At 42.7% G+C, this 24,090-nt stretch overlaps 1 protein-coding gene across 1 annotated transcript; it reads left to right on the forward strand.

Moving 5' to 3' along the window:
• The first annotated feature begins 792 nt into the window (after window positions 1-792).
• plek2 (pleckstrin 2) lies at window positions 793-23,115 on the forward strand. Its single transcript, XM_070878969.1, has 9 exons — window positions 793-865; window positions 2,650-2,814; window positions 3,713-3,894; window positions 5,452-5,543; window positions 8,360-8,547; window positions 13,037-13,138; window positions 17,180-17,263; window positions 20,296-20,377; window positions 22,167-23,115. Exons 1-9 carry the CDS (start codon window positions 818-820, stop codon window positions 22,292-22,294), a joined length of 1,071 nt encoding a protein of 356 aa, XP_070735070.1. The 5' UTR covers window positions 793-817; the 3' UTR covers window positions 22,295-23,115.
• The last annotated feature ends 975 nt before the right edge of the window (window positions 23,116-24,090 follow it).

Consider the following 24,090-nt stretch of genomic DNA (forward strand, 5'->3'; position numbering starts at 1 on the left):
ATTTTAATTTTTTTTTAAATTTAAATTTTTTATTTTTTATCCAATTTCGTTCCAGATCAACTCTAACGCCAAAGATCACTTTGCACCAATGTGTTTGATCTTAGGCCAAAAGGCCGAGAGGCGAAGTTGCACCGTTCCTGGAAATATTGCAATACCAGGTCGGTGCATGGAGTGGACGGGGCATGCCCCTGAAAAACTTATTCATGATGCAGTTGTATTATTCATCCCCCGAAATCGAAGGATCTCACTCTGTACAGTGTACACACGGTTTAGATAAATCTCTCAACTTCTCTTGGAGGTGTGAAAGGCTGCTGTGTTCGTCTGATTTGCTTGCCAGTTTATTGCACAGCCACAGCACGCGGAGTGGAACTAAACTACAGAACCAGTGGGAAGCTGTTTAACCTACGCTGCCTCCAGGCCAGGTCCATGATCACCCTAACCTCTGTCGTTGAGTTACAGTATGCAGACAAAGCCTGCGTCTGCGCACATTCTGAGGCTGAACTCCAGGATATAGTTAATGTATTCACTGAGGCATATAAAAAGCATAGGCCTTACAATTAACATCCGTAAGACAAAGATCCTCCACCAGCCTGTCACCGCCACACAGCACTGCCCTCACAGTACCTAACAGTCAAATCGCTACCTTAAAGATCCCGCAGGCAAACATTACTCAGAATTAGTCATACTTGTTGCACCCAAGGTGTGGAGGGGGCGGGAGGGCGGCTCAGCGTCATGTCCTGGTGAGACATTTCCTGAGCTACTTAAAGTTCAGCAATTCAGTGCTGAACAGAGAGAGTCTGGACACATAGCAGTCAACATGCAGGGAGAAACCGCCGTAACAAGGGAAGGATTCCTGGTCAAAAGGGTAAGAGAACCTTATTCGTTTATAAACTGCCTCTCTCATTTCAGCCAGCAACGTAAGGTCTGTGTTAATATTTCTTGACATTTGCAGTGACAAACTTATAAGTCTATCAATGGAAATCGTGATGGTTTCTAATGAGTAAATGGTGCAGTGATGCGTTTGAGAACATTTTCAATGTATTGAAAAGTCTGTAAAAATCCTGTTTTTAAAAAAAAATATTAAGCCTTTCAGACTGAAATACTTAGGGGCATTTTTGTCTGAATGACCACACAATATAAGGTCAGAGATGAGAAAAGTCAGTTTTTATTCATGGCTCTTTATTATCTTCCTATTGCCCTCTCCCTTTGGTATCTTTCGTTGTTCTTCTCCCCACACTATTGCCATCCCTGGGCGCGCGCACACTGAGGTTGCTAAGTATCCGCAAGTTCGGCAATAAGGACACTCACCCACTGACTTTTCTTCCTGGGTTCAGGAAGCATCTCCCGATGTCACCTTTGTCTGAGATTAGAGACTCCTGTACCTTGCTGCTGTTTCCATGATGTGACGAGGACATTTTTTGTCTGAACAGATTTGATACTAAATCACAGGATGCTGGAAAAATAAAGCGCCGATATGTCGTTTGAAAATCTTATTTATCCCCACCTTTTTTCTATTGAGCTTTGTTCAGGAGGGAAAGGATATTCAACTGTGGAGGGAATCGCAGCTAAGCCTGATCTTGTCTTTACCCAAAGTCCGCACACGTGCACTTTCTAGCTGGAGTCAATGAATGCAGTCCTGACCGATTCTGCCCCCGCCTCATTGCTGGTTAGCAGGACAATTGTAGTCTTAGCTGTTACGATGAGTTCACTCCAATCAGACTTGGAGCTTTTTTGATCTGAATGACAGAACCGCACCACAAGGTGTACGCATCAAAAGGTCAGATAAGAAAAAACCATTTGCCTTCAAAACATGCCCATTCAGTATACCAATTCACCCAGCCAATTGTGTTAGAAATTACAGTTTATTACACGTGTCCTCGGGTTACTGAGAAACCAAGATGACAACTAAAATGAACTGGAAAAAATATTTTGAGTGTCCTTTTTCTTGCTAGTTGTTGGTCATTTTCTTGACTTACTGGTTCTTTGTTGACATTTCTTCTGTATCTTGTCATATTTGATGCAATCGGTGCTGTCCAATTTAGTGATTTATGAATGTGATATTACAATATGATAATCAGGATTGCAAGTATGGTAATTTATAAGTACAATGGACACATTGTGTGTGGCACTTTGAAATGTGACAGACTCTACCCCACACCTCACAGATGTGTGCTCCATGCAAATCATTTAATTATATGGATCGATTGTGAGCACTTGGCCATCAAGGTTCATTACTTTTATATTATGGATGCATTGTCGATTAGTTGTAATAATCAGGTCTGGCTGTGAGTTCTTCTATTAAGTTATTGGGAGAGCTTAATTTTTTTTTCTTTGGCTGGATCACATTTGCAGCAGATGCACCAAGTATTGACACAATTCAGCCAAATTATGTAGGTGCAACAGACAGCAGTTATAACCATCTGCTTGGGAACAAAAGTTCTTTTCCACTGGGTTGTTTAATGTATCATAAAGAATGCTCCTTCAGTCCTTTAAAATTATTAAAATTCAATGCTGATGTCGATAGATACTTTTGTGCGTAAATAATAATGTCTGCAAAAGATTCCAATGGTCTTGTGTAACATTTAAGGGTGTTTCTGCTGTTTAAGAATTGCTTTCAAGATGATTTTAAGATGAGCGTTTAAATTTCAGGGTCACATTATCCACAACTGGAAAGCGCGATGGTTTGTATTGTCCAAGGACCAAGTTCTCTACTATAAAATTGAAGGAGGAAAGAAGGAGTCTCACCCCAGAGGCATTATTCCTCTGGAAGGATGTACTCTCCACTGTCCTTGTCTGGATTATGAAAACAGGCCGGTAAGAATTGCAATGCATGTTTTTGTGCTTTTTTCCTGTGAATTTGTTTCTTTTAACTGTACGGTTTTACAATTGAATTTAAGATCCTAATTGCACTATTTCTTTCTGATAGTCTTTGTATTGTTCTACACTTTACAAGCAAGACTGGTTCTCCTTTACCCACCACTCCCAGAGTCACTTGAGGACAATTGCAGCACCCCTATTACCACTCCAACTGAGATTAGCTCACAGCATAGACAAGGCATCGAGTCTGCAAACTGCTTGATCTATATGACATTGTTCTACATGCCATGGTGAATTTAGTCACTTAGCTTTGAGGAAGCTCAGTTCTGTTCTGTTTTAATGATTGCAAAGTATGTGGTCGTATTACAGTATCAGTACAATTTTGCCACAGAAAAGAAAGACTTGCATTTATATAGCACCTTTCGCAACCACCGGACATCTCAAAGCAATTTACAGCCAATGGAGTACTTTTTGGAATGTAGTCACTGTTGTAATGTGGGAAACATGGCAGCATATTTGTGCACAGCAAGCTCCCACAAACAACAATGTGATAATGACCAAATAATCTATTTTAAAAAAAATATTGATTGAGGGATAAATATTGGCCAGGACACCAGGGATAATTCCCCTGCTCTTTTTCAAAATAGCACCATAGGATCTTTTTCCACCTGAGAGAGCAGATAGGGCTCGGTTCAGAGTCTCATCTGAAAGATAGCACCTCCGACAGAGCAGCACTCCCTCAGCATTGCACTGGAGTGTCAGCCTAGATTTGATGTAATTAAGTCCCTCAACCTTCTGATTCAGAGACGAGTGTGCTACCCACTGAGCCACAGCTAACACGACAAACAAGAGTTTAAAAACAACAGTCTGAATGTGTGATTACCTATTTTGCCAGATGGTGATTAAATTGAAGGCAAAGAATTCCGTGGAGCATTTCCTTGAAGCTGCATCTCGTGAGCAGCGAGATTCCTGGGCTGCAGACATTAATAAAATGATCAGTGCTTCTAACCCCGAGCAGCAAGAGCAACTGAAGTCTTCTAACATGTCCTTCGAAATGCCAGCAAACATTTGCCTCAGGTAAGTGTCGTTGCTCTATTTCACAATCTGTTACATGTATGTCTTGTTTCCCACCCGAGAATTTTCTCCTTCCTGTTCTGAAGTTGCATTCTTATTCTGGAGTATAGTTCTGCATAGGCTGACCATTCTGCAGTAGTGGCCATTCTTTATGTGCGAGCCCAGACAATGAATGCCAGCAGGTTATTTACCCTAATGGGGCATTATGGACACGTTTGATTCTGTCTTTATCTGATATCTACACACATTTTACAGCTGGAATCACTGTAAAAGGCATCATAGAATCTTACAGCACAGAAGGAGGTCATTCGGCCTATCGTGTTTGTAATGGCACTTTGAAAGAGCTATCCAATTAATCCCACTCTCCTCTTTTCCCCATAGCCCTGCAAATATTTCCTTTTCAAGTATGTATCCAGTTTCCTTTTGAAAGTTGCTATTGAATCTGCTTCTGTCATCCTTTCAGGCAGTGCATTCTAGATCATAGCATCTTAATTAGGACACTCCAAGGTTATTTGTAGCAGACTTAATAGCATACTGACTGAGATTATCTAACTGGTTGCAGTCCAGGGATCAAGCCTAAGATCATTATGGCTCATGCCATCTCAGCCATCAGGGAAGTCACAGCAATATCTTCGAGTGAAGTTACAGAAGCACTTTACTGACCCACCTGATTTGAAAAATGTTCATGGCTGACCCTTATCATACAGTGACTTGTGTAAAACATGCATTATAAGGGTGGCAGTCATATTCTTGGTGTAGTCTATTGCATATTTTAGCAACTGGGAAAGTGGTAAAGTCTCATTAAACGTGCATCAATGGCAGTAGAATCACTCTTGTGATCATCTCATCAAATCTGAAAGAAACTTGTTGCTTAGAAGCATAAAAAATGTCACAAATCACTGTTTGGGAAATCTAATATTATCCGCACTTTATTTTGTGCAATAAGAAAGAAATGAAATGGATCGGATTACACATTGTTTCCGATGCTGTTTAATCAATATAACAGTTTTTCACTATTATTTGTTTTAACCATAAAATCAAGGAGCCAGAAATGAATATTGTAGTTATTAAAATTAATCTCAAGCTATTATCTTTGGATATTGGGTATGGTAGTGTAGGGGTTTATGTTACTGGACTAGTTACCCAGAGACCTGGGATGATTAATCCAGAGAACGCGAGTTCAAATTCCACTGCGAATTCCATTCTTTTAAAAATCTGGAAATTAAAAACTGGTATCAGTAAAATTATCATTAAACTGCTGGATTGTCATAAAACCCAACTGGTTCACTAATTTCCTTCAGGGAAGGAGACCTGCTGTCCTTACCCGGTCTGGCCTATATGTGACTCCAGGCCCACAACAAATGGGTTGACGGTTTATTGCCCTCTGAAGTGCCTTAACAAGAGTCTCCGTTGCATCAAAACTATTTACAGCGGTTCAAGAAGGACCCCCCACCAACTTCTCGGCATCTTGGAATGGGCAATAAACGCCTTGCTAGCAGTGTCCACATCCGAGAATGAATAAATAAATGAAAAACTAATGCCACCTTTTTAAATTTATAGTCACTTAATCAAAGAAATGCAAGAAACCAACAGTGGAATCAAGGAGATGACAAATGGCGAATATGGAAATACCTACAAACTGTGCTTCACAGGTAAGCAAGGGAATGTGGAGACCTGTAGGAGGTTCAAGTTTTGTTTTGCTATTTTCTTTCTTTTCAATTTTCTCCCTTCCTGAAGATGGTAAATCCTGCTGGGTGCATTTCCACAGCAATCCTCTGGTAACATGCCCAAATTGCCATTCTTCAGATATGTACTTTTGACAGTGAGTGCCAACAGGATGCTTGATTGTGGGGGGGTGGCGTCACAGCTAAGCCCGGTACACGTACACCTTCCACTTACAGTGACGTGATAAGCTATCAGAAGCAGTAACCTTGGCTAATTCCCCACCCCCCCATGCTTCTGTTTCATCCAGAAGGCTAGTATGGGTCACAGGTATCTCCAGAGCCACATTCACTAATGTTATGCATACTTGCCAAATGGCACTCATTTTGAGTGGCACTCGCTCATTTTGGTTCAAGAATAATAAAGGATTAATTTGAATCCTTCAGAACTTAATGTTAATTTGAATTGTGATATTTTCTTCCCTGGAGGGATTCAACGATGAGAAACTTTTAATATGAGGCACCAAGGTTAAATAGAATTATGTTGACCTAATCCCATATGCCCACTCTGGTACCATATTCCTTTATTCCCCTTTCCTTCAAGCATCTGTCTAAACTATTCTTAAATGTTGACCTGGTCTCTGCCTTAATCACTAACATCAGTAATAGATTCCACATGCTCACAACCCTCTGTGTCAAAACATTTATTCTGTTTTCAGGCCTAATTCTCTGACATTTAATCTTCTACCAACGTCCCCTTCGTTCTAGACTCTTTAATTGCTGGAAACAGTCTGTTTCTATCTACTCTGTCTCATCCATTCATCATTTTAACACCTCTATCAAATCGCCGTTCCATCTCCTCTATTCTAACAATAGCAGCTCCAATTTTTCACGTCTTACTTTTGTATTTGTATTTCCTCATACCAGGCAGCATTGTGCTTAATCTGTGCTGCCTTGAAATCTTTCCTATAGTGTGGAATCCAAAACTGCACACACTACTCCAGTTGTGGTCCTACTAAGGTTTCATATAGAATCTCCATTACACTTTGACTTTTATTATACCAGCAAAGGAACAAACTTCCATTAAAGAAAAATTAGTTCATTTTCTCATAACTTGTGACTTCACCTTGTGAATCGTTTAACATTTATAGAAAGAAACACTTCCTTAATATAAGCACAAAGTGAATGGATGGGGAGCTGTAATCTCCCAATGTAAATGTTTAAGGAGAGAAGCTATGTTAAGTAAGGTACACTGAGTAATCTTTATGGTAATTTTCTTAGTTCTGTGAATTCAACTTTTATTTTTGGGGGATTCACTTAGAATCTTTCAAAAGTGGATAAAATACACATTTTAAAAAAGTTTGGTAGGAATCAGAGAAAAAGATAATTTTACACAATTGAAAAAGTTATGCACGTCATCAGTATTCACTTTCGGTGTATTCTCTGTAAAAGACAGGTATTGTAACCCAGAAACCAGAGCAGGAAAAAGAATGCACAGGTTTTTGGGAAACCAAAAACTGCATTTACAGTTAAAATCCTGCTCAAATAAATGTAGAAAATGGGGTTTATTCAGGCAGGAAAGGGTGTAAGCCTCATGTGAACATCAGAAAAAAAATAAATGGTCGCAGGGAAAGGAGAAAAAAAAACAGGATGTTGAAAACGTAGGGCTTCACTTGGTAAAATGTGTTTCTCTCTCGCTATCATGTGGGACACGATTCCTGACAGCCAGCTGTTATTTCTGAACTCGACATTTACTGGTGAATATTAAGATCTATGTGTCCTTTGACTAGCACGTGCCTCTGTAATTCTCCTGTCATGTTTGTAGTGTCGCCAGGTAACCAGTTTGAATTCACTGCTTTCTGCCAACTCCGGATACACCAAGACCTTATTGTGTTTTTTTTGGTCGGGAACTAATGCTTGAATAGATTTTTTTTCCCCGTTCATGGAATGTGGGCGTCGCCAGCATTTATTGCCCATCCCTAATTGCCCCTGAGAAGGTGGTGGTGAGCCGCTGAATAGATTGCTACTGAACATGTCCAAACAAAGCTCCAAAGAGCAAGTGGTGTCAAGTAGGCTTGGCTTTAGTAAACATCTACATCCTGGTTCCTAACAGTATAACTTTATTTTTCTATCCTTTATTCTAATGCATGTAAATGTTTATTTAGTATGATTGCATTACAATAAAGACAGGTTCATAAAGCTATTTTTAAAAAGGTCTGCTATTTCCAATCGATGTTAATTACTCTTCCGTGTGTGTGTATATATATATCTGAAATTTGGCAATGAGCTTGAGTTTGATATCAAGACTTTATTGTATTACAGTTTGAGGCACAGCATGACCCCATTTGACTCAGAACGAAATATATTTTTCCGCCTTTTGATCGCCAAAGGCATCACTTTGGTTAGACAACTAGAGAGAAAGGGCAAAGCCAGCCCTGGGAAAAATGGACTGGGCCATTCCTCTCAGAATTAGTGAGGAGGAGCACAGCCATCACTTGGGGATGGAGGGAGGAGCACTCTCAGACAATATGTCCATGGTAAAACTATTATCCCTTTGGGGACAGCAGGCCTTTTTTTAAATAAAAGAAAATAAAAATGAAAACAGGGTAGTTTGGCACTGTGGTTCTTCCACCAAAATCCTGGTTTTACACATTTTTTAGATAAAAGACCCTCAGTGTCTCATCTGAGAGGTTGGGGAGCTCTGATTTTTCACTGAATAGAATGTTGTCCTTGAGTTCTGTCAATCTCTAGACTAGTTCTCAGTGACTGGAGCGAATCATTTAATATCTTTATTCTTCTGTCTAAAGGCTCGACCGTGATTGACTGGCTGGTGTCCAGAAATGTTGCCCAGTCCCGTTCAGATGCCGTCACATTGGCCTCCCTTCTAATTGAAGATGATCTCATTAAAGCAATTGGAGATAAAAGCACAAAAGCTATATGGAATATCGCTGGCACAGAGCAGTTCCTCGATGATTCAACAGCACTTTACTGTTTTGTAAGTCTCCTGGAGTGCACAGCATCCGCTCTTTTCCTTTTGTCCCCATTCATTTTCTCCTCTTCTGAAGGTGTTTACTCTTTGCTGGAATATGGTTCTAATGATGCCATCACCCAAATTAGGGTTGTCACCCCTCCTGGATTACCCTGGAGTCTCCTGGAATGGGATATAAATCTCCCGGGTATTGCTGCTAGCAGCCTGAGAGAGCTTTGCCCTTAACATTTCCTACTGTGGTAACATTGTGCCCCCACCCCGGCTCCGTGATGTCAACGGCTGCCCCCGCAAAACAACCTCTGGCTTGGTGACATCACTTCACCCCTCCCATGCCATTGCATGGGGCTGGGCCCCGCTTAGGGACTGACTGGAAAAGGGACTGGCTGTTTTTGGCTGTAAGTTATAATCACCATCCCATCATTAAGTTTTTTGCTGCTGAGTAACTAAATTGTTACTAGGGAAACAATTTTTTTCCTCAAATCAGAAATATGTTTTGGCTGCAACCAACCCTAAGCGTAGTGTTGAATGGGTAACTGGCAGTGAAGAGTTAAAGGCCCCAAGTTTCCACATGATTTGCTCCTGATTTTTAGGAGCAACTGGTATAGAACGGAGTATCTTAGAAATCGGAATTCTCCACATTTAGTTTTCTGCAGTTCTAGTCAGGTAGAACAGTTTCACTTTGGAACTGAATTTTTTTTTCAAAAGGGGGCGTGTCCGGCCACTGACGCCTGATTTGAAAGTTTCCACAGTGAAATCGTACTCCAAACTAACTTAGAATGGAGCAAGTGAAGATTTTTGTACGCTTGAAAAAACCTTGTCTACACTTTAAAAAATCAGGCGCAGGTTACAAATTAGGCGTCGGGAACGAGGTGGGGGGGGGGAGGGGGGGGGAAGGGAAGTCATTAAATTCTACAATCAATCCTTAGTTATACTTATACAATTATACAAATAAATCCAACCTGAATAAACATTTATAAGCAAAGAAAAGATTAAATAAACCATGTTCCTACTTGTGTGAAAGTGCTTCAGGCAGGCCTTTTAGGCAGCGGTGTGGGTCGGTCTCTGGGGCAGGCAGCAAGCAGCCTTGGTGCTGAGCTTCAGTGCTTGAGGCAGCGGTGTGGCGTCGGTCTCGGGGGCAGGCAGCAAGCAGCCTTGGTGCTGAGCTTCAGTGCTTGAGGCAGCGGTGTGACGTCGGTCTCGAGGGCAGGCAGCAAGCAGCCTTGGTGCTGAGCTTCAGTGCTTGAGGCAGCGGTGTGGCGTCGGTCTCGACGGCAGGGGCAGGCAGCAAGCAGCCTTGGTGCTTGAGGCAGGCCTTCATTCCCCGCGAAGATGCAGCACCCGGACGGACTTGAGGCCATTTGGCCATGGGATTGCAGCGGCGTCAGTGGCTGGTCGGGAGCAGTAGCAGCCTTCGAGCTGTGAGGGGGACTGACTGAGGCCATTTGGACAGGGAGAGACAGCCACATCGACATCTTTATATTTAAATTTGCAGAATGGGTGCACCACATATTATGCAATGGTTTGCTTCCTCATGCAAGAAATTCTTTGTTCTTGGTGGAAGTTGATCCATTGCAAAGTTGAATTGGTACTTTTATTTCTCCAAACACACGTCCTTAATTTGCAGGCACCGGTTCTGCAAGTTTAGCAGTGAAAAGCTGAACTCACTGATTTCAGCAGGTGATTTATTCAGCAGTGCTGCTAAAAGCACTCCCTCACACACAGAAATATCAAGAAAATTAAAATACAAGCCTTTGCAGGGGTCCAAGAAACAAATCTTCACTTTTTCTGTAGCACTTTTAAAAATGGCCGAGTGCCAATGTTTACTTCAGACTGCGCGTGCGCGAACGCTCCAATGCGCACGCGCAGGGTTGCCGGCACCAAGAAGCCTCATTTAAATTGTACCCGCCCCCTCCTACTTACAAAATCGGCGCGAGTGGTAGGCTCCGCCTCCTGTGCGCCGCGCCAAGCAGACATCGAGCTCCAAGGTGCTCGAGAATACCGCGTTTCTTTTCAGGCGCTTTTTTCGCCGCGTGTGGAAACTTGGGGCCAAAGTATCAGAACACATTGGATGTTTTTCCCAACTCTGTCGGCATGACCGTATAGGGTCTATGTTTTTATAAACTCTCTTCTGTGACCTCAAATATTTCTAAGTATTTTGTTGCTTTATTTCCTCTTGTGTGTTCCAAACGGTGTTAATTTTTATTGTTGAAGACGAAAATATCTAATTTGCATGACAACATAGGAACAGGAGTAGGCCCTTCAGCCCCTCGAGCCTGTTCCATCATTCAATGAGATCATGGCTGCTCTGCGATCTAACTCCATATACCCGCCTTTGGCCCATATCCCTTAATGCATTTGGTTAACAAAAAGCTATCAATCTCCGATTTAAAATTAACAATTGATCTAGTATCAATTACTGTTTGCGAAAGAGAGTTCCAAACTTCTACCAGCCTTTGTGTGTAGAAGTGCTTCCTAATTTCACTCCTGAAAGGCCTGGCTCTAATTTTTAAAGTAATGCCTCCTAGTCCCAGAATCCCCAACCAGCGGAAATAGTTTCTCTCTATCTGTTCTCCTTAATATCCTGAAAACTTCGATCAGATCACCCCTTAACCTTCTAAATTCTAGGGAATACTACCCTAATCTCTCTTCATAACTTAACCCTTGAAGTCTGGGTATCATTCTGGTAAACTATGCTGCATTCCCTCCAAGGCCAATATACCCTTCCGAAGGTATGGTGCCCAGAACTGCTCACAGTACTCCAGATGTGGTCTAATCAGGGTTTTGTACAGCTGCAGCATAACTTCTACCTCCTTGTATTCTAGTCCTCTAGATATAAAGGCCAGCATTCCATTAGCCTTTTTGATTATTTTCTGTATCTTCCTTGACATTTTAATGAAACCTCAAGACACTTGGGACATCCACTGTTTTTTGCTTTTTACCATTTAGAAAGTACCCTGTTCTATTCTTTTTAGGTCCAAAGTGGATGACCGCACATTGAAATCCATTTACCACAGTTTTGCCTATTCATTTAATCTGTCGATATCCCTTTGTAATGTTATGCTTTCACCTACACAGCTAACAATGCCGCCTAACTTTGTCATTGGCAAATTTGGATATATGGCTTTCTATGCCATCATCTAAGTCATTAATAATTATTGTGAATAGTTGAGACCCCAACACAGATCCCTGCAGGACACCACTAGCCACAACCTGCCAATTTGAGTATCTACCCATTATCCCTACTCTTTGCAGTATAGTTCTTTGCAGCATAGTTCTGACGAAGGGTCATCGACCCAAAACGTTAACTCTGCTTCCTCTCCACAGATGCTGCCTGACCTACTGAGATTTCCAGCATTTTCTGTTTTTATCCCTACCCTTTGTTTCCTGCCGCTCAGCCAATTTCCTAACTAGGTCAATAATTTGCCCACAATTCCATGGACTCCTAACTTGGGTAACTTATGTGGGACTTTATCAAATGCCTTCTGGAAGTCCATATAAATAACATCCCTAGACAACCCCTGTCCACTACTTAGTCATTGCACTGACCTTTGCATTGGAATTGTGGGTTACAAGTCAATGTTAATAAGTGTAAATTATTGAATCTGTGATTGGTGAACAAGTGAAAGAACATCCAACGTGTGTGTGTCTGCTGTTTGTGGGTGCAGGGATCGTAGAATCATAGAGCAGAGGAGGCCATTCAGCCTCTTTGAAAGAGCTATTTACTTCGTCCCACTGCCCCACTCTTTTCCCATAGCCCTGCAATGTTTTATATTTCAAGTTTATATCATATCTTTTAAAGTTACTATTGAAGCTGCATTCACCACCCTTTCAGGCAGTGCATTCCAGATCACAGCAACTCGCTGTGTAAAATAAACACAGTGACTGTTGCCAACGACCGGAAGCTGCACAGAAGCATACTGCACATTAATCTGGAACCGGAAGCTTATATTTTTTTCCACAAAGCATTTTTGATGCAGCCCGCTCCCTCCTGCCATTTTTCCTCATAGCCCGCTTCCTCTTGGCATTTTTGAACCAGCCCACTCCCTCCTGGCATTTAATTTTTTAAAACAAACCCACTCCAGTGACGAACCGCTTCCGATTCGTTGGCAGCAGTCGCATCCTAAAATAAATATCTCCTCATCGCCCTTCTGGTTGTCTTGCCAATTATTTTAAATCTATGTCCCTTGGCTACTGACCCTCCGCCCAGTGGAAACAGTTTCTCCTTGTATTATACAATGCAAACCTGGTGGGGTCATCTTCTCAGGACAGGTTTAAGTCATGATCTAAAGCCGAGCCATCAGCAATTGCATTAACACAGTTCAGGATTAAAATACTTGACACATGTGACCCCATTCGGTTTTGATGCCATGTTATAACTCCCAAAGGACAAACCAGTGACGCTTTTAACTTCTGTCTCAGCCATTGGGTGGGTGGGTACAGGGGGATGATGGACAGGAAGGTACAATTTAACTCTTGTATTTTGCATTTTTTGTAGGCAAAAAATGAGAGGAAGACAGATAGTTCGAATGATAAAATTGAAGTACCTGTCATGGAGCTTAGTGGCAAAATTATGAAGCAAGGGTTTTTGATGAAGCAGGTAACTTTGTTCCTGATCTCTTTCATTTGGCTTTAAAATGTGAATATTCTGGATTAACTTGGTTATGTCAAACCCTGTGATTGAAAAATCCATGGTGGTCTCTCAGAAAAGATAAGTGTGTTTTCTGAGAAACCACCATGATTCTTCAATTACAGGGTTAGAACATAACCAAGTTAATTGCAGAATATTCACAAAACTGCATTATGATTGTTTAATTATACCCTCCAAATGCCTTCTATGAAAATGTTTCCTGGAGTTGATATATTGATTGCTATAATTGTAAAGTGAATTTGTTAACTGAGTAATATGAACCAGAAAGGTCAGGGTTCAACCCTGGTCTGTGCTATGCTACCTGATCAAGGGAAAAATTAACCAGTGACCAATTATTCAGTGATCTCCTGTTGGAAAGTGCAAATGTGTAGATGTCAGTTGAGGAGAGGATCAGGCCTGATTGTAGGGCCTGCTCACAATGTGTAGGCTCACACATGAAGAATGGCCACTTGGTCAAGGTACAAGAGACTAGCTTGATGCCCCTGGTATCAGGTCCTAGCAACAGTCAGTGTGGGTAATTTAGACTTTGGGCGATAATGTAAAATGGGTGATGTTGGATCAGCTGCCTCTTGTACATCTCTACCGATTTTCATTTTAATTGAATTCCAAGGAAACAATAATTGGGAGAGATACTCTGCTGCTTCTGATCTACGGTGACCTCTAACTTCGCTATCATCTTGCTGCACCGAAATTGATTCTCATTACCACGGCAATAACCGCCATCCTTCAATTCTCTACTCTTCAAATAGCTTCTGGACATCTCTCGCCTGCTGCACCTATCTCCGAACTTGGACAACAGTTTGTCGATGCTCCAATCCTACTCCATCCTACTTATCTCAACTTTTTTCCCTCCACGGGACCTCCAACTTTAACTCTGGGCTCCCTACTATTGTCACCAACGTGTTCCATGTTACTACCAGGAAATATGCATTCCTATAATTGCTACATAACCAGGTTTATGTAACTTGAGTTTTTCCCTGTGTCCATTTGCGTGCGCATTTTGGCTGATGCTCAGGACCTGTGCCATTGCCTTCTATTTCCACTTCTTTCTCTCCCTTTTTCTTTTCTCTCTATCCCTCCTTGACCAGTCTCTCCTGTCATCATATCACCTTTCATCTCTCCTGCCTCTGATACTCTGCCCTCCCAAATCCCTGCCCCAACCCTTCATTACTCTTCGACCATCCTACTCTCCTGCTGCCATCCCAGGCTTGACTCTCTCTTGGATAAGCCTACAGCTTCCCTCTGTGCCTCTCTTGGCATCCTCCGAAGGGCCTACCATGGCACTCGTCGCTGTCTCCTCACAAGTAGCAACCCCAATTGTCCCAACCTACTCTCTCTCTGACCTTGCCGCCAAGCTCGCGCGCAACGGACTAATCTTGCCAATCACCTTCTTATCCAACTCGCGCCTCCAAGCGCTGACCCTGTAGATGCTGGCAGTGGAGCAGCTATCATCACCTCTCTCCACATCTCCCACCAAAATGTCCGTTCACTTGCGAACAAGGCCCTTACCATCCATGAACTTATCGCGGATGATTGCATCGACATCATGGCCCTGACAGAAACTTGGTTGAGGGGTGATGGCACCGTACCTTTCTAGCCTGGCTAAACCTTCCACCAATTATCCCGCCCAGACCACCGTGGTGGCGGTGTGGCTCTCATCACCAAATCACACCTTGGTCTGTTCCCCCTATATCTCTGGCACTTTCTCCCCCTTATTCCACCCCTCACCTCTCATTTAAAATTATCGTTCTCTACCACCCACCCAGGTACGATAAAAATGTTATCACCGAGATATCTTCACTGCTTTCCTCCCTCTGTCTCTGTCTCATCCTCAGTGATTTCAACCTCCATCTCAATTCATCGAGCTCTCTCTGTCCGCCTATCCTCCCTTAATCTCTCCCTCCATGTGAACTCCCAACCCATATTCATGGCCACTCCTTTGACTTTGCCATCTCTCGTGGCCTCGCTACTCTCATTGTGTCAATTGCAGGTAGGGCCATCTCTGATTACTTCCCGATATCGCTCTCCACCCACATCCCCCTTCTATCCCCCCCCCCCCCAACCCTACTTCCTTCTCTGTCCTCCCCTGGAAAAAAAACTCTCTCCTGACTCTCATACAACTGCACTTACGAAATCCCAACTGTCCAGCCTTTGGCCCTCCATTCACCATGACATTTCTACAGGCACCGATCTGCTCAACCACACCCTCACCACCACCTTTGATGCCCTAGTCCCTATTAACCCATTACTCTCTCTCACCCTGGCCATTCCCCCGGTATGGCCCTCATCTTCGCTCCCTCAAGTCCAAGGGACACAGACTTGAACGGATATGGCGGACAACTGGTTTAGCCATTCGCTGCCAGAGCTGGCTGGACCACATAAAGCACTTTCGGGACCTGCTCTCATCTGCCAAAATCCTGCTCACTATTCCAGGATCATTCTGGAATGCAAAGATAACCCCTGGCTACTATTCTCTACTGCTAGCCATCTTCAACCCTTCTCCCTGTCTCCACGACACTCGCCTCCAACAACAAGTGCGAGGAGCTCATGGACTTTTTTGTCTCTAAGTTTGAGACCTTCTGATTCGCTGCCTCTGCCACTTCCTTTCCTTCCCCTAGCCCACCGGGCCAAACTTCCTCTAAGTTTCTCCCCAAACCTAGCCCTGAGCTCACATCTTTCTCTAGTTTTTCTCCGATCTCCCTTCTTAATCTCTCCACACTCATCTTGTCCATGAGACCCACTTCCTGCTCCCTCGACCCTATTCCCACTAAACTGCCGACCACCCAACTTCTTTTTCTGGCTCCCATGTTAGCTGACATTGTTAACGGTTCTCACTCCTCAGGTACTGTCCCCCTCTCCTGCAAATCTGTCATCATCACTCCTCTCCTTGTCCTTACTAGTTACCACCCCATCTCCAACCTCCCTTTCCTCTCCAAAATCCTTGAACATGTTGTCACCTCCCAAATCCATGCCCAACTTTCTCGCAACTCCACATTTAAATCCCTTCAATCCTGTTTCCGCCCTTCGCACAGTACCGAAATGGTTCTCATCAAAGTCACAAATGACATCCTTTGTGACTGTGACAAAGGTAAACTATCCCTCCTCGTCCTTCTCAACTTGTCTGCAGCCTTTGACATGGTTGACCACTCTATCCTGCTCCAATGCCCCATTTCCATCGTCCAACTGGATGGGACTGCACTTGCTTGGTTCCATTCTTATCTATCTATTCGTAGCCAGAAAATCACCTGCAATGGTTTCTCATCTCACTGCCGCATTGTCACCACTGGGGTGCCCCAGGAACTATCCTTGGCCCCCTCCTATTTCTCATTTTTTATGCTGTCCCTTGGCGATATCATAAAAACAGTGTCAGTTTCCACATGTATGCTGACCTACATTGGCTCCCAGTTAAGCAACGCCTCAATTTCAAAATTTTCATCCTTGTTTACAAATCCCTCCATGGGTGTCACCCCTCCCTATCTCTGTAATCTCCTTCAGCCTCAACTGCATGAGATATCTGCACTCCTCTAATTCTGCCTTCTTGAGCATCCCTGATTATAATCGCTCAACTATTGGTGATCATGCCTTCAGCTGCCTGGGCCCTAAGCTCTGGAACTCCCTCGCTTAACCTCTCCACCTCTCTATCCTCCTTTAAGACGCTTTTTTAAAACCTACCTCTTCGACCAAGCTTTTGGTCATCTGCCCTCATTTCTTCTGCGGCTTAGTGTAACTAATGAAAGACCAGTGATGTTTGTCAGACTGGATGGTATATTCCAAGGTGTAAAGTGCTGCAAGTCAAGGCAATTACTGGGTATTACAATAGCTGAAACGTTCTACGAGCTGCTGTACAACGTGATGAGCCTGGAGACTTTGCCGAATCTCAGTCTCAATTTGTTAAAATGTTAAGGAAAATGATATCTCTCTAAAGCTTTAATCTTCCTCATTTGCATGTGTTCCAAAATCCTAAACATTGTGAATTTCCTTTGTGCTTAGGGACACAAAAGAAAGAACTGGAAAGTGAGAAGATTTGTTCTGAGGGCAGAACCTTCACATCTGCACTACTATGACCCCTGCAAGGTAAATGTTGTACGCTTTAATTCCTGTATTCTGTGAAAATTTGTCTCCAGCTTCTTCTGTCTGTCAAGCCACCTCAGGAACATAAAAACAGGAGAAGGCCAGACTGCCCCTCGAGCCTGCTCCGCCATTCAATAAGATCATGGCTGATCTGATCATAAACTCAGCTCCACTTCCCTGCCCGTTCCCCGTAATCCCTTATCTGTTAAGAAACTGTCTATTTCTGTCTTAAATTTATTCAATGTCCTAGCTTCCACAGCTTTCTGAAGCATTGAATTCCAGATTTACAACCCTCCGAGAGAAGAAATTTCTCATCTGTTTTAAATGGGCAGCCCCTTATTCTAAGATCATGCCCTCTAGTTCTAGTCTCCCCCATCAGTGGAAACATCCTCTCTGCATCCACCTTGTCAAGCCCCTCATAATCTTATATGTTTCGATAAGATCACCTCTCATTCTTCTAAATTCCAATGAGTAGACGCTCAACCTACTCAACCTTTCCTCATAAGTCAACCCCCTCATCTCCGGAATCAACCTAGTGAACCTTCTCAGAACTGCCTCCAAAGCAAGTATATCCTTTCGTAAATATGGAAACCAAAACTGCATGTAGTATTCCAGGTGTGGCCTCACCAATACACTGTATAACTGTAGCAAGACTTACCTGCTTTTATACTCCATCCCCTTTGCAATAAAGGCCAAGATTCCATTGGCCTTCCTGATCACTTGCTGTACCTGCATACTATCCTTTTGTGTTTCATGTACAAGTACCCCCAGGTCCTGCTGTACTGCAGCACTTTGCAATCGTTCTCCATTTAAATAATAACTTGCTCTTTGATTTTTTTTCTGTCAAAGTGCATGACCTCACACTTTCCAACATTATACTCCATCTGCCAAACTTTTGCCCACTCACTTAGCCTATGTCCTTTTGCAGATTTTTTGTGTCCTCCTCACACATTGCTTTTCCTCCCATCTTTGTATCATCAGCAAACTTGGCTACATTATACTGAGTCCTTTCTTCCAAGTCGTTAATATAGATTGTAAATAGTTGGGGTACCAGCACTGATACTTGCGGCACCCCACTAGTTACTGGTTGCCAACCAGAGAATGAACCATTTATCGCTACTCTCTGTTTTCTGTTAGTTAGCCAATCCTCTATTCATGCTAATATATTACCCACAACCCCATGAACTTTTATCTTGTGCAGTAACCTTTTATGTGGCACTTTGTCAAATGCTTTCTGGAAGTCCAAATACACCACATCCACTGGTTCCCCTTTATCCACCCTGTTCGTTACATCCTCAAAGAATTCCAGCAAATTTGTCAAACATGACTTCCGCTTCATAAATCCATGCTGACTCTGCCTGACCAATTTTTGCTTTTCCAAATGTCCTGCTACTGCTTCTTTAATAATGGACTCTAACAATATTCCAACCACAAATGTTCGGCTAACTGGTCTATAGTTTCCTGCTTTTTATCTGCCTCCTTTTTTAAACAGGGGTGTTATGTTTGCAGTTTTCCAATCTGCTGGGACACCCCAGAATCCAGAGAATTTTGCATCCACAATTCCTGCCGTTACTTCTCTTAAGACCCTAGGATGCAAGCCATCAGGTCCAGGGGATTTATCTGCCTTTAGTCTCAGAATCTTACTGAGTACCACCTCCTTAGTGATTGTGTTAAGTTCCTTCCCTACCCGCCCCCCCCCCCCCCCCCCCCCCATAGCCCCTTGACTATCCACTGTTGGGATATTGTTAGTGTCCTCTACCATAAAGAATGAAACAAAATATTTGTTCAAAGTTTCTGTCATCTCCATGTTCCCCATTACTAATTCCCCGGTCTCGTCCTCTAAGGGACCAACATTTACTTGAGCCACTCTTTTCCTTTTTATATACCTATAGAAACTCTTGCTATCTCTTTTTATATTTTGTACTAGTTTACTTTCATAGACTATCTTCCCTTTCTTAAATCATTTTTTTAGTCATTCTTTGCTGGCTTTTAAAAGCTTCCCAGTCTTCCGTCCTCCCACTAGTTTTGGCCACTTTGTAGGGGCTGCGCAAGTTCCGGGTTTAGGCATGTGCTAAAACCCGGAATTCTCTTGACAGATCATCCACATCCCCACGAAAAGGGCCTCTGCAGGCGGAGAGTTGAGCTATTTGCCCAGCTTCTACCCAGTAAATGCCCGTGAAATTCTTACGCAGGCGTACGGTCTATTTTTACCAGCGTAAGAGTTTATAAAAACATTTTTAAAAATGTCATTCATTTAAAAATTAAAACACTTACAATAAGGTACGGTTATTATTAGCCCCTTTAAAACATTTACATTTATTTTTCAAAAAATTAATTAAAAAAAAAATGTTTACTTACATTGTATTTTAATTAATTTAAAATAGTTAATGTTTTTCAAAAAAAATTTATGTATTTTTTTAATGTGATCCCCATTCATGCTTATGGGGATTCTGTATATAATCTCCATAGGCATGAATGGGGATTCCCTTCTTTGATTGGTTGAGCCAGCCCAAGTGATCCCAGGGGCGCTTGCAAACCGCATGCACCCCTAGGATATGTGGGCTTCAATGCAGCCCTACACGTATTGGCCCAGGAATGCAAGTCACCATGGATCCTGAGGCAGAAGGTAAGTGCATTGATTTTTTTATTGGTCGGAGGCATCCGCCCGTGGGAAGCCTCCGACCACAAATTCAGCCCCAATATTTCAGGTCGATGACTCTTTCCTTCTCCACAGATGCTGCCTGACCTGCTGAGTATTTTCAGCATTTTCTGTTTTTAGTTCAGAGTTCCAGAATCTGTAGTATTTTGCTTTTGTAGCCTCATATGAACATCTAGCTCAAGTACACTAACATTGTTAAAATGCAATATCTCGCCTGAAGCGACTAATGTATTGTGTATGTGTATATTCAAAATAGAAAAGATAGTATACCTTGCATTCAGTTTGTTTCTGGCATTTTAACATTTCCATACATTTATTTTGATTTAAAAAATCGGAGTTTTCCTCGACTGACCTGAAATAACTTTTACATCATTAGGAAAAACATGATCAGCCTGTTGGTGGGTTGTCACTTCGAGGCTGTTTGGTGTCTGCTTTGGAAGACAATGGAATCCCACCAGGTGAGGCTTCATTTCTCATTATTTGAATCAAACTGAGATAGAAAGAGTATATAGCTCCTTTCACGACCACCGGACATCTCAAAGCGCTTTACAGCCAAGGAAGTACTTTAGGAATGTAGTCACTGTTGTAATGTAGGAAACATGGCAGCCAATTTGCACACAGCAAACTCCAACAAACAGCAATGTGATGATGACCAGATAATCTGTTTTTCTTATATTGATTGAGGGATAAATATTGGCCAGGACACCGGGGATAACTCCCCTGCTCCTCTTCGAAATAGTGCTATGGGATCTTTTACATCCACCTGAGAGAGCAGATGAGGCCTCGGTTTAACGTCTCATCTGAAAGACGGCACTTCTGACAGTGCAGCATTCCCTCAGCACTGCCCTGGAGTGTCAGCCTAGATTTATGTGCTCAAGTCCCTGGTGTGGAGTAATGTGATGGTTAGGGTACTGGACTAGCAACAGAGGTCATGGGTTCGCAACAGAGGTCAAGTTCCAAATCAAGTCTAATAAACCTGGTAATTTGTGAGCTGGCACCAGAAAGAAAAACATTTCATAAAATCTCTGCTGGATTATCATAAAAACCCAACTGGTTCCTTTAGAGAAGGGAGCATGCAACCCCTGTCCGGTCTGGCTTAGAGGTGACTCTTACACAGTCAGCTGTGGCTTAGTGGGTAGCACACTCGTCTCTGATTCAGAAGGTTGTGGGTTCAAATCCCACACCAGGGACTTGAGCACATAAATCTAGGCTGACACTCCAGTGCAGTGCGGAGGGGGTGTTGCACTGTTGGAGGTACCATCTTTCAGATGAGACGTTAAACCAAGGCCCTGTCTGCCCTCTCGGGTGGACATAAAAGATCCCACGGCACTATTTTGAATAAGAGCAGGGGAGTTATCCCTGGTGTCCTGGCCAATATCTCTCAACCAACATAACAAAAACAGTTTATCTGGTCATTACCACATTGTTGTTTCTGGGAGGTGCTGTGTGCAAATTGGCTGCCGCGTTTCCCACATTACAACAGTGACTGCACTCCAAGATTACGTCCAGTGGTCGTGAAAGGCGCTTTATAAATGTCTTTTTTTCTGATATGGCCTAGAAAGCCACTCTGTTGTTAAGACAATTACTACTTAAGAAGTATCCTCCTCTCAGGGCAACTAGTGGCACTAAATGAAGACTTGATGGTGCCACCCACATTTAGTGAATAAAAATTAAAAACAAAAATTTATGAAGCGGTAATTGTACAAACACTGGCAGCAAGCATTGACCAGAGGTTATGCTGACTTCCAACTGTCTTAAGATATTTAATCAGGAGCATTGTTGCAAAATCCACAACTTATGGGATTAATCTGATCATATAAAGGAGCAATAAAGATTCCATTTTATTTTTGAATGTAAAGGTTATGCCGGTGATTACCTCATCTGTGGAGAGGCTGCTGTCAGCCAAACTATTAGTGGCGATGTGAACTTGGACAACACCCCTGAGAAAGATGTTGCAATGAGCAGTATGCACGATATGAATTTGAAAATAGAAGGTTGTCCTATGTCTTTTACCGATTACAACAACAAATTACATAACATCACTGAAAGGAAGAAGGATTGACAGTTGTATAGGTCTTTCCCAAGTCTTTGAAAATCATCCAGTGGTCACGATATTCCTCATGTACAGATTTTTAGATCCGTTCAAAGCTACTGCTTGTGTTCTGCAGCTGTGCAGACTTGGCTCATCTAATGGGTTTTTGTTTCGTGCAGAAGAGCTGCTTTTTTAACATTTGATTAATTTTTCAGGAATAAAGGGAAATGTTCAAGGCAATCTCTTCAAGATCATAACCACAAATGATGTGCATTATTACATTCAAGCTGGCTCCCGTGCTGAAAGGTCAGAGTGGATCCAGGCAATCAAACAGGTGACATAAATTTCCTGCAAAAGTGCCCTCAGTTGGAGTTGGAAAAGAAGAACAAAGGAAATTAAATTTGAAAACTTGCTTCTATCTCATGGCATTTGGTTCATTTCAAAGCAGTGGTACTTTGCCAGAGAAGGCAGTCTTGTATCATGATTATGAAAACATTTATCAAATATTATTTCTCTCTCACCCTTGCATACACACACACACATCTATGTTGTCAACAAAATTTACCAGTTGGCTTTGTGATCTCTGTTGCTGGAGGAGTGAGTGAAATTGGCAGACTTTGGATATAAAATGGGGACCACAGGAGGCTTTAATCTCCAAGCTTTGAATTAATATTTGCTATTGGTCCACCTGTAAATATTTATTGACAAGACTGATAAGACGGCACTCATCAGCCCCCAACCGCCATGTTGCGCAGAAATAATGCCTTTCAATGGAATCTCAGGCAAGATAGAAAACTAGGCCTTTTTTTAAATTGTATTTATTTTCCCAAATTATTATTTATGCACTTTATTTTTCTATGTCATTTTACAGTTCCTTTTTGTAGTGTTATTGCTTTAATTTGTACCCAAATGTAAATATCGTGGAAATAACTGATGTATTTAGATTTTGCTTTTCTCGAGGTTTGTTCTCTTAAAATGTTACTTAGCACCATTTAAAGTTGGTCTGTAATTTTGTGTAATTAAAAGGATAACAATCCAATAATTAAAGGAGGAACCTCGATAGTTTGACATTGTTTATCTCATCTATTGGCTATCTTGAGTCAACTGATTGCAGCCAGTGGGCAGTGTTATGTCTCAAATAAAGCAATGTGACTGAGTACTGTGGACTTGAGTAAGTGTGATCTTAGTCGCTGTATTCTGACTCCAGAGTGCTGGCACAGCATGGAGGCCTGATTATATGTAGTGCTCCCAAGGGATCCCTTGGGACTCCAACAGATGAACCCTCCTGGTGGCAGTAGAATGCTGGTTACAAGGTGTTGCACACATAACATCACTCTTCTCCACCGCGCCCCCCCCCCCCCCCCAAAGTCAATAGTACACTTATTTACAGGGTGAGACCATCTGGGGCTTTCCGCTTCCTAGTCGATCGTCTCGGTACAAACACAGGTGCAGGTGAGTTGGTTGGGCCTTCGCTGGGCTGCTGTGAAGCTGGTCTTGCTGGGGTCAACTGTGATGTTGGTTACCACTTGTGTATCGGAGTGTCGAAGTTGGTGGTGTTCTCTTCAGGTTGCTCGTGGCTGTCTGTGAATCGCAGTTTGGTTTGATCCAAATGCTTTCTGCAAGTTAGTCCATTTGCAAGTTTGACCTCAAACACCCTACTCCCTTCTTTGGCTACGGCAGTGCCATCAAGCCATTTGAGACTATGTCCACAGTTGAGTACAAATACAGGGTCATTGACTTCAATATTGCGTGACAAATTTGCGCGATCATGGTACATGCTTTGTTGATGCCGCCTGCCCTCGACATGATCATGGAGATCAGGGTGGACTAGAGAGAGCCTTGCTTTGAGTGCCATTTTCATGAACAGTTCAGCAGGGAGAACCCCGGTGAGCAAGTGGGGTCTTGTGCGGTAGCTGAGCAGGACTCGGGACAGGCGGGTCTGCAGGGAGCCTTCTGACGCGCGTTTCAAGCTTTGCTTGATGGTTTGGACTACCCGTTCTGCCTGACCGTTGGATGCGGGCTTGAACGGGGCAGATGTGACTTGCTTGATCCCATTGCGGGTCATGAATTCCTTGAATTCAGCACTGGTGAAACACGGCCCATTGTCGCTGACGAAGACATCTGGCAAGCCGTGTGTGG

Source organism: Pristiophorus japonicus, chromosome 4 (assembly GCF_044704955.1).
Source record: "Pristiophorus japonicus isolate sPriJap1 chromosome 4, sPriJap1.hap1, whole genome shotgun sequence".
In the NCBI taxonomy this organism is placed as follows: Eukaryota; Metazoa; Chordata; class Chondrichthyes; family Pristiophoridae; genus Pristiophorus; species Pristiophorus japonicus.

What these genes read in the sequence shown, in the direction of transcription:
- plek2 (XM_070878969.1), top strand. Translation starts at nt 818, where the DNA reads ATGCAGGGAGAAACCGCCGTAACAAGGGAAGGATTCCTGGTCAAAAGG. An exon ending in AAGGATTCCTGGTCAAAAGG is followed by an intron (nt 866 to 2,649) that starts GTAAGAGAACCT and finishes TTTAAATTTCAG; the next exon opens with GGTCACATTATCCACAACTG. An exon ending in CAACAGCACTTTACTGTTTT is followed by an intron (nt 8,548 to 13,036) that starts GTAAGTCTCCTG and finishes CATTTTTTGTAG; the next exon opens with GCAAAAAATGAGAGGAAGAC.